Genomic DNA, 13,002 nt, shown 5'->3' on the forward strand with positions numbered 1-13,002 from the left:
TAGCTTCCACATTCTGCACTATCCTTACCCTCTTTAGGTAACAGGGTAATATATGCTTCCAAAGCTTGCAGTGGCAGATAAGAACCACCCAAAAGACTATTGCATACAGCAAGGAATTTGGGGAGTAATATCGGTTTACACTTTTTATAGTAGCGAATGGGGAAGCCATCAGGTCCAGGACTTTTACCATTAGGTATTGATGAGAAAACCCTGGACAGTTCGTCTAATGTAAAAGGCTGGATGAGAGTGTCTCTATCTTCGTCTGTGAGGGAGGGGAGGTTTATATGTTGCAGAAATTGATCACTGAGAGTGCACGAGTCCGGAGGTTCTGGAAAATTGTATAGCGATGTATAGTATTGTAAGAACTCTTTTGTTATATCTCCAGTATCAGAAGATAGGGAACCTGAGGGAGTCTTGATCTCCTTGATAAAGGATTGTTCTACATCCTTTTTAACCAGTTAGTGACCGGCCCATCGTGTTTCTACGTCGGTCACGAACGGGCCTTATTCCGATGCCATAGACTTTTTACGTCGCGGCATCGGAATAAGTAAACAGAGCAGGGAGCTGTCAAATCTCCCTGCTCTCAGCTAGTAGAGGCAGCTGAGGGCTAGGAGCGTCCCTGCTCTGCCGGGTGAGATCCATATTAGTATCGATCTCACCCGTTTAACCCCTCAGATGCGGTGCTCAATAGCGAGCACCGCATCTGAGTGGTTTTGGAGAGAGGGAGGGAGCTCCCTCTCCCCCACCGACACCCGGCGATACGATCGCCGAGTGTCTGTGTCTCCAATGGCAGCCGGGGGCCTAATAAAGGCCCCCAGGTCTGCCTGGAGCGAATGCCTGCTAGATCATGCCGGAGGCATGACCTAGCAGATGCCTGTCCGTTTTAAACGGACAGGAATAATACACTGCAATACAGAAGTATTGCAGTGTATTATAATAGCGATCGCAGAATCGCATATTATAGTCCCCTAGTGGGACTAGTAAAACAGTAAAAAAAAAAGTTTAATAAAGTTAATAAAAAAAAAAATGTGAACAAAAAATGAAAAAATCACTTTTTCCCCTTACAAACTGCTTTACTATTAAAAAAACAAAATAAAGTAAAAAAGTTACACATATTTGGTATCGCCGCGTCCGTAACGTCCCCGACTATAAAGCTATTACATTACTTAACCCGCACGGTGAACGCCGTAAAAAATTAAATAAAAAACGACAGAAAAATTGCTGTTTTCTGTGAATCCTGACTTTAAAAAAATGTAATTAAAAAGTGATCAAAAAGTCGCATCTACTCCAAAATGGTACCAATAAAAACTACAAGTCGTCCCGCAAAAAAAAAGCCCTCATTCAACCGCATCAGCGAAAAAAAACAAACATTACGGCACTTCAAATATGGAGACACAAAAACAAATAATTTAGAAAAAAAAGTGTTTTTACTGTGTAAAAGTAGTAAAACATACAAAAACTATACAAATTTGGTATCGTTGCAATCGTAACAACCCGCTGAATAAAGTTATTGTGTTATTTATACCACACAGTAAACGGCGTAGATTTAGGATGCAAAAAAGAGTGGCGAAATTTCAGATTTTTTTCTATTCCCCCCCCAAAAAAAGTTAATAAAAGTTAATCAAGAAATAATATGTACCTCAAAATGGTGCTATTAAAAAATACAACTTGTAACGCAAAAAACAAGACCTTATACAGCTATGTCGACGCAAAAATAAAAAGGTCATAGCTCTTGGAATGCGACGATTGAAAAACGTAAAAAATGGCTTGGTCATTAAGGTCTAAAATAGGCTGGTCATTAAGGGGTTAAGAAGTTTGGACATGACTTTGGAACCTCTGTCCCCATGTGCATAAAATTTGAAAGAGCTACGCTGATACATTTTTGCTGATTTAATATTAAGCAAGTCCTTCAACTTCTTCCGCAAGTCACTCAAATCCCTTTGTATCTCAAGTGCTTGTGAGCGTTTACCAACTCTCTCAAGAGCAGATATCTGTGAGAGTATGGAGTTGAGCTCTATCTCCCTTTGCTTTTTGCAATCGGCACAAAGTGCAATAAGTTCACCTCTGATGAAGGCTTTGTGAGTTTCCCACACAATTGGCGTTAAAACATCAGGAGTTTCGTTTCTATGAAAGAAGTCGACAAGATGGGCAGATAGGGAAGTTACATTGCGGGGATCATCTAAGAGGGTTTCATTCAAAGACCAAGTTCACGCCTTGGGGGGCAGAGTCTCCATATTGAGGTTAAGAGAAATGGGGGCATGGTCAGATAGAGTTATCAAACCTATTCGAGGGACAGTCGCCATGGGCAGATGTCTACTGGAAATAAAAAGATAATCAATCCTGTGGTGGGTCCCATGGGCATGGGAATAAAAGGAATAATCCTTGGTTGTGGGGAAATGAAGTCGCCAGACATCTATCAGGTTTAGGTGTTGGAGGCAGCTCTTAATTCTTTTGAGGGAGGAATGTGCAGTAGTCTGTCTAGTGGAGGACGTATCTAGCAGGGGATCTAGTGAAACATTAAAATCACCCCCCACCACTAAATGTCCCTCTGCAAAATCCTTAAATAAGTTTAATGTTTTGATTAACCACTGAGGCTGTCCCTGATTTGGAGCATATAAATTAGCAAAGGAGATAGGTGAGCCAGCAAGAGTTCCCTTAATGAAAAGGAATCTGCCGTCTGGGTCAGATTTAGACAATGAGTGGATGAAGGCTATGCTAACCCCCTTAGAGGAGGAGGAAGGATGAGTGCTATGAAACCATGTTGTGTAATGGTGATGTGAGAGAGTGGGTATCCTTAGTGATTTAAAGTGGGTTTCCTGCAAAAGAATGACATCAGCCCTATCTTTTTTCAGGAGCGTTAAAATTTGACTCCTTTTCCTGGGATCATTCAGGCCTTTAGTGTTAAGTGAGGTTACACAAATATCCGAACTAGTCATAGATAAGTATAAGGGGTGAAGAAAGAGGAGTAGGACCACCAAGAGACCCAATGGCAGAGGGGTGAGAAGAAAACAGCTGTAGGACAGCAAGTAGAGACTTCACATTATTATGTGGAGGCCTCAATATCTCAACGGGTACAAAAAACATCTCGATAAAGGAAAGACACAGGATTAAAACTGGTATCACAAAACAAAATGATATAACAAAACAAAACAAAAGCCTGGAGGTAGGCAAAGTATGTACCATATTAATAGTACATCTCAGATCGACAAACCAAAATAGTAGTTTTAGAAAAGTCTATGCAATGGTAACATATAGAATTACAATAAAGGTAATTATGTAGTGGTCTAACATTGTAAAGCAATCAAAAGGGGGCGTGAACCCGCAGAATGCATATAACGGGGTTATAAAAAAGTAGCGAAGCGTAACTGCTTATATAAGGAACCAAGAGCCATAGTACAAAAAAGGATATGAGGAACAGCTGGTACCCACTAAAGTCCAGTGGCTCAAGTAGCGTCCATGGAGACTCTGCTAGGTGCCGATTTCCCAGGTCTTTTACGATTCTTGGCCATCCTGTGTGGATTGACAGTTTCCCAGGGCGTGTAATGATGGTAAATCGGCCAGATTTTGAACCGTAGCCCAGTCCAGAAATTAAAAGTCAGGGATGCCTAAAGCCACCAGTGCACCCTCCAGGTCCACATGCTTACGAATCATATATCTTTTGCCTTCAGTCATGAAGGAGATGCCGAAAGGGAATAGCCACCTGTATGCAATATTGTTGCGCCTGAGAGCCTCAGTAAAGGGTTTAAGAATTTGGTGCTTGGATAACGTGGCTCTCGACAAATCCTGGTAGACAAAAACTCTCGATCCCTCCCACAAGAGGGGGTCAGAGTCTCGCATGTTTCAAAATGTCATCCCGGACCTTTGAGCTGAAGAGTCGGCAAATAACGCCACGTGGAGGTTCTTGGGGCTTAGGTTTGGCTCGTAGAGCCCTGTGAACCCTTTCCATGCTGATTTCGTCCCGGTAGTTATCTCCAAGTATTTGAGTGAAAATTTGCTTGATCGAGGTATGCAGGGATTAGTCAGGTATCGATTCAGATACGCCCTTCAAGCGTAAGTTATTACGACGCCCTCTTTTATCTTGGTCCTCCAACCAGTCTTTCAGGCGGGTTTGACAGACGAGAAAAGAGGACGTAGAAGCCTCAGTGTAATTGATGAGATGGGCTTGAGCAGACTCCAGCTGCTCAACTCTGTTGCCAATCTGGCGGACTTCTGTTTGATGTCACTGAGCTCCTTGACGACCGGTTCGAGTGCCTTGTTTAAAACCCTGCTAATAAAGGATCTGGAAATTGGCAAGTCCCTGGTAGACGTGGCATCATCCATGTCACGGTCAGCATCCACTACGGGTGCAGCCTGGGCCTTAGCAGACATTTCTTTCTCGTGTCGAGTAGCAGTAGAAAGGTGATCACGGACGCTTGGGGGTTGGGACTTATTATCCAGGCTATTGGCTTTAGGCTGTACAGTAACGTCTCTTGTTTTTTGTTGCCCAATTTTAACCATTATACAAGCAGTTAGGTCTGCGGGTTAGTAGAATCAGGTAGTTAGACCATGCGTAAAGTTATGGAGAATACATTAATGAAGACAAAGCTTTTGGATGTCGATCCGAGAGGAGTGACAAAGTTAATGTGACATAGGTACGGAGGTTTGTCTCACACACAAGAGATGCAAATCTGTAGGAAATAGGTCCTTCTCAAAAATTAGAGCCAAGCTCGTTCATATAGTAGTATGGTGGTATTAGCGATATGGTTCAAGATGGCACTGTGGGGTTAAACTGCAGGTATATTCCGGTGTTATATAGGTGGAGTAAAGTGCAGGTGTGTGGACGGCCACCAGCGTTTCCAGGTCTAACGTAGGCCTGACAGGCAATGAAAGGGTAGGAAACAGTCTAGTATCTCCTACCTTGAAATGGAGTAAGAGCTGTTGTCATGCACTAGGATCAGGGACCCAATCTGTGCAGGCACGTGGGTCACTGCAAACGGCACACACCAACCAAGTGCAGGGGGCTAGCAGGTAAGGTGATGGCCTGTTGGACTCTGTCCCCTTCTCCCTCTCACCGCCAGGCCCTCAGGCTGTAGAGTCAGCACGGCCACAGGTACACAGGTTCTCCCCTGCAAAGATTCCAGCGCGGTGTCCGGTAGCTGAGAAGGCCGCGTTCGCGTCTGTGAGCGGGTAGCTCCAAAATCGAGGCCGCGGCTCCGCCTGTTACTCTAGGCCGCAAGTCCAAAAGTGGGCCAATGGCTGAAACAAAGGTGTTGGAGCAGCCCCCTCTGATCACCGACACTAGGGCGAGGATGGAGGATCGTGAAGGAAGGGTGAAGCGGTCCAAGGAAACTCCGGTGAGTGCGGTGGGAGAGGGGAGATGATGTGCGGCCGCCGCGCCTGTTATAATCGAGGCCGCGGCTTCACTCGCAACGCTAGGCCGCAACTTTTTCTTAGGCCAAATGAGGCCACAGAGAGCTCTAACTGTGTGTGGCGGTTCAGGGAGAGAGATGCTCCTACTGGTGAGTCAGTAGCGTAAGTCAGCGGGACGAATTCCCCCGGTTTCGGTCGGTGGACTCAGGAGCTCTATGAGGAAGCGTCCGCTCCGGTCCGCAGCTAGCCACGCCCCTCCGAAAGAGAGAGCTTGAAACTGAAAATGATTACGTTTGTGTGAAGGATTTGCCTGACACAGCTTCTGTGTCGACGCCCGTGGTTAATCAGCCTGCATCTGTTCCTAGGTCTGCTAGTGACTCGATCTGCTACCACTCAGGCTGGTAGGCTGAGGAGTGGGAGAGCATATCGCAGCCTGGCCAGACGGTTCTAGCTCCCGCCCTTGGTTTACTTATACCTTCATTTGCTGCTTGTCCTTTGCCTGTAATTCTCTTGTTTCCTGGCTCTGCTGTTCCTGCTGTTACCATTGATCCCTGCTTCATATTGACCCTGGCTTGACGGACTATTCTCCTGCTCTGCATTTGTTACCACGTACACTCCTGGTTTGACTCGGCTCGTTCACTACTCTGTGGCTCACGGTGTTGCCGTGGGCATCTGCCCCACATTCCTTTGCTTTTGTGTTCCCTTGTCTTGTTTGTCTGTCGTGCACATATTGAGCGTAGGGACCGTCGCCCAGTTGTACGCCGTCGCCTAGGACGGGCTGTGCAAGTAGGCAGGGACTGAGTGGCGGATAGATTAGGGCTCACCTGTCTGTCTCCCTATCCTGACATTACAGTTTGTTTTGGAAAAATAAGAGCTGTCCTCAAGACCATATGAGGTTCTGGATGAATTGGAATGTGGTAGTAGGCGTCTGTTCGATCTAGTGTAACCATACGACAGCTTGAAGATAGAAGATTTACTGTCGATTTTATGGTCTGCATCTTGAATTTTTTGTATGTTAGAGAATGGTTGAGAGCTTTCAAAATTTATTATGGCCCTTGCTGAGCTGTCTGTTATTTTTTTTAATGAGAAATACAGGAGAATGGAACCCTTGGCCTTCTTGGGATTCTGGCCGATGAATAATAACTTGCTTCTGAAGAAGAAGTAGAATCTCCTTTTCCAAGGATATCTGACATTTTGCAGAAAGACGATTCATGTATAGGAATCTTTGTGGAGGGGAGGCAAAAAAATTCTAGTTATTAGCCATGATGTATTATACCTAGGATCTAGGGGGAAGGCGAGATGTTCTTCCAGACCACCAAAAAATACCTGCCCCCTACCGGAACTCTGGCGTCAGTGTGGAGGTTGGCGGGACTATTGAACAGGAAATTTTTCCCCTTGCCTCTATATGATTGGAATTTTGAGGACTCCTGCTTCCTCCTGTAATCCTGTCCGCTTCCAAAATGATTCTTCTTTTGGGTCCGAAAGGATCTTCGCTGCTGAAAAAAATTCTGTTTCACAGGAAACTTCTTTTTCTTCTCGGCAGCCTTTTCTAGGATGTCATCTAATCCTGATCCAAACAGCAGTTTTCCCTCGTAAGGAATGCCTACCAGCTTGTTCTTAGAACGAGGATCTACCGACCAGATCCTTAATCAAGTAGATCTTCTTGCTGCATTGGATAAGGCAGCGGATCTAGCTGAAAGTTTAATTATATCTGCTGAGGCATCTGCTAGGGAATTTGAAGCTTTTTTTAGATTTGGTAAGGAGGAAATTATATCCTCTGTGGGAGTACCGGAGTACCAGCAGCAAGATGACATCCCAGTTGATCGATCTAGATAGAGAGGGTTCTTGCCGTACAGGTAGCCAAAATCCCGGGCCTAAACATCGCTATGGAAGCTTCCCATGTTCTTTTTAAAAGAGCTTTTGCTTTTTTATCCATTGTATCATTAAGTAATCCCATGTCTTCAAATGGTAGTGAGGAATTTTTAGAGATACCTGTAACAGGTTCATCCACTCTGGGAACTTTGTCCCAGAGCTCAGAATCTTCCTCTGAAAAAAGGATATTTCCATTTGAGGGAATCAGAAACAGTTGATCTCTTTTCTGGATCCTTCCACTCCTTAGTTATTAGTTTCTTTGCATTCTTATGAACCGGAAATACACGTTTCCTCCTTTCCCCCAGGCCCTGGAACATCTGATCCTGAATGGAAATTGGTTCCTTAGTATCCTCTGTATTAATGGTTGCCCAAATGGCTTTTAGAAGACACACAGTATCTTCCATCATACTGCAGGGCATACCGGTAGTATCATCTGATGTAGAAGTAGAAGGCCTAGGAGAAGTAGCATCTATCTGGAGAGTAATAGCAGAGCTAACTTCCTCCTTTATAATAGATTTTATACAATCCAAAAATGACAGTGCTTCATCCACCACTAATTTCTAAATGCATTTAGAGCATAATGCCTTCTTATATGATGAGGACAGTGACTTCTTACAGACTCTACATTTCTTTATAGGCCGCTTAGGCTGAACATTTTCCTTAAATAAAGCACAAACAAGTGTCATTAAGCTCAACTTTTAGGAGAAAGGAAGAAGTCACAAAGTAAACGTAAAATAAATTCAGCCCCCAACTTAGATTAAGAAAGGAGGGTGAAGCATACAAGAAGGAGGAGGGACATAACGGGCCAGAAGCAACTACAGGATCTGCAGACTTGCGGGGATCCACCACATGAGAGGAGACCGATGTGGCTTGGGAGACGCTGGAATCACTTACCCTGAAGTCTTTTATTTTGAATCTGGCACCAGTATTCTGTAGGCTCCGCCTCCTGGCTGTTTCAGCCAATCCCCACACTACTCCGGGTATCAGTGTCATAACGCCGCCGCTGGCATAAGTGTCATAGGTCCACATCACATGTTAACATGTGACCGGGGACGCTGAGACCCAGGAGGAGAAACGGGATTCCCTGCCAAATGAATCCCCGTCCGCCAGATACCTCAGTACCAAACCAGGCTACCAGAAGGTACCGTGCCCAGGGCTGCCTACAGCATAGAGCAGGAGGGAAGCCTGCAAGCCGTCCGCGACCCTGCTCACTGCACCAGTCCTCCGGACCTCACATTCGTGAGGACCGGGCAGTGACAGTCACTGGGCGGGTATTTTCCTTTCCAGCTCTTCCTCAATGGCAGGAGACGTCCATGCTTCCCAGGGGGACAGGAAACAACTGGATAAGGTATGGAGGTGGGGCCTTTTATTTCTGTGTCCATGTTGTTTCCTGTCCCACGAGAGGCGAAAAATCCTCCTATGAGTGCCAATGTGGAGGTGCCAGGAAAACACAGACACACTTGTAACAGCGGTTCACAGTATTACAGCTTTCTCCCATTCACTTGAAATTACTTGAATGGGAAAATGTTGTAATACTGAGGACCACTTCTACAAGTGTGTTAGAGTTTCACAGTATGGAACAATAACAGGAATGAAAGGTGAGCAGCGCTATCACGAGCGCCACGGCCCCTTCTAAATAGCTGATCGACGGGGGTGCAGAGTCTCGGACCCCACCGATCACATATTGATGGCCTATCCCGAGACTAGGCCATAATTTTTTTCTCTCTGGAAAGCCCTTTTAAGGAGCAATAAATTATAAATATCGAAGCACAAAAAAGTGATACAAAATAGAAAGTGCCATTAACTTCATTAAATTTACCTGCCAAGCACCCTCTGGACTGCCTGTTTCACAAGTGTTGTCAACTCAGTAAGACCTGAGGTAAAAGAAAATACAAATCACGTTTCCGGAGTCCTGCAGTCTTAGATATTCTGGCACGGAGTAAAGCCCTGTTCACACGGAGTATTTTGCAGGCAAAAAAATTCTACCTGGAAAAATCAGTCCTGGTTTTTTTTTACCTCTTTCTTCAACAGGCAAAGGAAAAAACCACAAGCGCTTTTTTGCCAAAAACCACGTAAAAAAAACGCTGCGTTTTTCTCCCATTGATTTCAATGGGGTTTTTGAGGGGGAAATGCTATTTTTTTCCACAAACGTTTCTATTTCGCTCTAGGGGAAAAAAAACCTCTTCCATTGAAATCAATGAGAGGTGTTTTTGGCTGTTTTTTGGCGTGGTTTCTGCGTCAAAAACAGCGCCAAAAACTGTGTGATCTAATAGTCTTAAAATCAGCCATCTAAAGGGAAGCAAAGAATATAATTAAATCCTACCATCTCCTAGGAGGTGCTGAATACTGGAAAGATATTGCTGTTGTACCTCAGGCGATGCTTGCAATCCCTGGAAAAAGAATAACATTTCATTAGAGAGAATAAATGTTTTCAGAGTGATAATTTAGAATTACTGTAAAAATAAAAAATAAATACATACAATTTTTCTTTTATAGAAAACCATAAAAAGAGGATTTCCACCCAAGACGTTAAAAAACAAAAAGACAAGCTTGGCAATTATGTTTTTCTTACGTATAGAGATATTGGCATTTCTTGGTTTTGTTGCTGCCACCAAAAATAATCAGTCCCTTTTTTTCTACACCCCTCTTTGCCAGACGAGCTTTAGACAGTGCCACACAGCCCCCCCTTGTAGACAGTGCCACACACAGCTCCCTTGTAGATAGCGTCAAACACGACCCCTTGTAGATAGCGTGACACACGTCCCCTTGCAGACAGTGCCACACACACCCCCTTTGTAGATAGTGCCCCCAAATAAATAAAAAACCTTATACTTACCTAGCCCCATTCCCATAACGAATGGATCTGCCATGCAGGCCCCCTTAGGCCTGCAGCCTATGAGATGCAGAGATGGGACCCTTGCATAGGCCAGCACAATGCAGTTACATCATCTTGCCGACCTGCGCAGGGATTCTGTCCCAGCGTCTTATGAGCTGCAGGCCTGACAGTTATGTAGTATATAGTGGAGCAGGGAGCAGATAGCTCCCTGATCCGCCATAGAATTCAATTGCATCAGCGTACTGGATAAATCTTTTGGCATGAGTGCCGGTTGAAACACTTGTCTAAAATTTCAGTCTAATATATTTTGAGCCATGACTTTCCCAACAGTTTTTGCTGCCGAAACCCAGGCGATTGGTCGTTTGATAGCGTACACGGAGGTTGGGCATTGCATTTGTGAAATAAAAAAACCATGGTAGGCAAAGAGCTTATTCTTACACAACTTTTCACACATGTATTGCTTAAACTTTGGAACCGCTACCATGACGTCACATCTCCAGTACGCCGGGAAATTTATCCAGAAATGGTATGAAAGGATAGATCCAAAAAGGTATGTTAAATCTTTTTGTATGATGAATGATTGCAGGTGCGTACGTTATCTTGAGTTGTTGGTGAAGATGTGTAAATCTTAAATTGTTGATATAAAAAAACATGAGATTTTTTGCCGGCAATGAAACCGAAGATGATTATTACCAGATTAAGTTGTGAGGAGTGATGACCCCCCTTTGGAATGCAGTAACGTTAATTAATTAAACTTATCGCCACTGATTACGTGCGAATGCGTGCTGTGGCTGCTGGCGGCGATGTATTGTCCCCTCTGGTCCCTTAGGTGCACTGCGCATGTCCGGAACTCCCGTAACGCGTCGGGAATCCGGATTTGCGCTTCAGCGCTTGGAGCCGGAAGTGGGGCATGCCTCGCTTCCGGTCGCGTCAGCTGACATGTGCCGCTTTTCTCATCGTGGCGATAGCGCACATCAGATACACCGGCCTCCATACTATATAAAAGTTAGACACCATCAGGACACAACACAACCCCTGAGGAAGCACTCGTAGCGAAACGCACGTTGGGGTCATTGTGGGAGAGCGAGCCTCTCTTTTCTGCTTTGCTGCTATGCGTAAGGTTGCCTTTTGAATTATACTTGCTATGCACTGATATTTTTTCTTCTCCCCCTTTACTAGTTAGAATTGTTTAACATGGGATTAGAATTCATGAAACCCATTTGGGTCCAAAATAGATTTTGTGGTAATTAATAACAGCCTTTCTATTTATACATAATATCCAGCAATTTTCTTGTCTCGCTCCATTATACCACAATTGTGTACTAGAGTCTTGTCTTTTTATGTTTTTAATACAGTCTTTGTCTTATTTGTCTAATAAATTTGTTACATTCTTATAAATATATGGCTACATGCTCCATTTTTTTCGGTATGGTCCATTAATCAGCCTCAAAAAAAGAAAGACCAGATTGTACTTTGCCAAACAACATCTAAAGAAGCCCGCCCAGTTCTAGAACAGCATTCTTTGGACAGATGAAACTAAGATCAACCTGTACCAGATTGATAGGAGGAAGAAAGTATGGAGAAGGCTTGGAATGGCACACCACATGCTCTGTAAAACATGGTGGAGGTAGGTAGTATAATTGCATGGGCATGCATGGCTGCCAAAGGCACTGGGTCACTAGTGTTTATTGATGATGTGACTGAAGACAGAAGCAGCCGGATGACTTCTGAAGTGTTCAGGGATATACTTTCTGCTCAGATTCAACCAAATGCAGCAAGGTTGATTGGACGTCGCTTCACAGTACAGATGGACAATGACCCAAAACATACTGAGAAAGCAACCCAGGAGTTTTTTAAGGCAAAGAAGTGGAATATTCTGCAATGACCAAGTCAATCACCAGATCTCAAACCGATCAAGCATGCATTTCACTTGCTTAAGACAAAATTTACGGCGCAAAGACCCACAAACAAGCAACAACTGAAGACAGCTGCAGTAAAGGCCTGGAAAAGCATCACAAAGGACGAAACCCAGTGTTTGGTGATGTCCATGGGTTCCAGACTTCAGGCAGTCATTGCCTACAAAGGATTCTCTACAAAGTATTAAAAAAACCAAAACATTTTATTTATGGTAATGGTAATTTGTCCAATTACTTTTGAGCCCCTGAAATGAGAAGGCTGTGTAGAAAAATGGTTGCAATTCCTAAACGTTTCACAGGACATTTTTGTTCAACCCCACGAATTAAACCTGAAAGTCTACACTTTAATTGCATCTCAGTTGTTTCATTTCAAATTCAATATGGTGGCATGCAGAGCCCAAATCATGAAGATTGTGTCACTGTCCAAATAATTCTGGACCTAACTGTATGCACTGTTTGCCGTTCTGTAGTGGCATTTAGCTCCGTGATTCAGCTGTCAAGACAGCCAACATCACGAAGCTCTGCCCAGAGACCAATCAGTGAGGTCTCTGGGCATGTGATCATTGTGACAACTGACATATTTTCCCTGTTGGCGGCGCTCCCGCATCCTCCTGGTATCCCTACCCCCCTCACGGCGATCCCCTGCCCCCACTATCTATCTGTGTATCTATCGATCTATCCAGGGGCGTAACAAGGAAAGACTGGGCCCCATAGAAAACTTTCGACTGGGCCCCCCTCCCAGGTGCCACACACAGCCCCCCTTATAGATATTGCCCCCTGTAGATTGTGAACTACAACCCCCATGTAGACAGTGCTATACAGCAACCCTGTAGACAGTGTCACAACCCACTTGTAGATAGTGCCATATAGCCCCCTGTAGATATAGCCATAAAACCCCCCTGAAGATAGCGCTATATAGCTACCCCAGAATATAGTGCCACACAACCACCCTTCCTTAAATATAGTGCCACACAGCCCTCCCCTTATATATATTGCCACACAGTCCACTGTAGATAGTGCCACACAGCC

General features: G+C 44.4%; 1 protein-coding gene across 11 annotated transcripts in view; it reads right to left on the minus strand.

Annotated features, from left to right (window-relative positions):
• The window catches only part of PEX3 (peroxisomal biogenesis factor 3), a 219,380-nt gene that overhangs the window by 77,632 nt on the left and 128,746 nt on the right, over positions 1–13,002 (minus strand). For all 11 annotated transcript variants that reach the window (XM_075862647.1, XM_075862645.1, XM_075862648.1 and 8 more), the window contains 2 exons: positions 9,545–9,611; positions 9,041–9,095 (listed from right to left, as the gene is read on the minus strand). In XM_075862647.1, coding sequence (XP_075718762.1) covers positions 9,041–9,095; positions 9,545–9,611 — 122 coding nt within the window. The remainder of the gene's footprint in view (positions 1–9,040; positions 9,096–9,544; positions 9,612–13,002) is intronic.

Source organism: Rhinoderma darwinii, chromosome 4 (genome assembly GCF_050947455.1).
Source record: "Rhinoderma darwinii isolate aRhiDar2 chromosome 4, aRhiDar2.hap1, whole genome shotgun sequence".
NCBI lineage: Eukaryota > Metazoa > Chordata > Amphibia > Anura > Rhinodermatidae > Rhinoderma > Rhinoderma darwinii.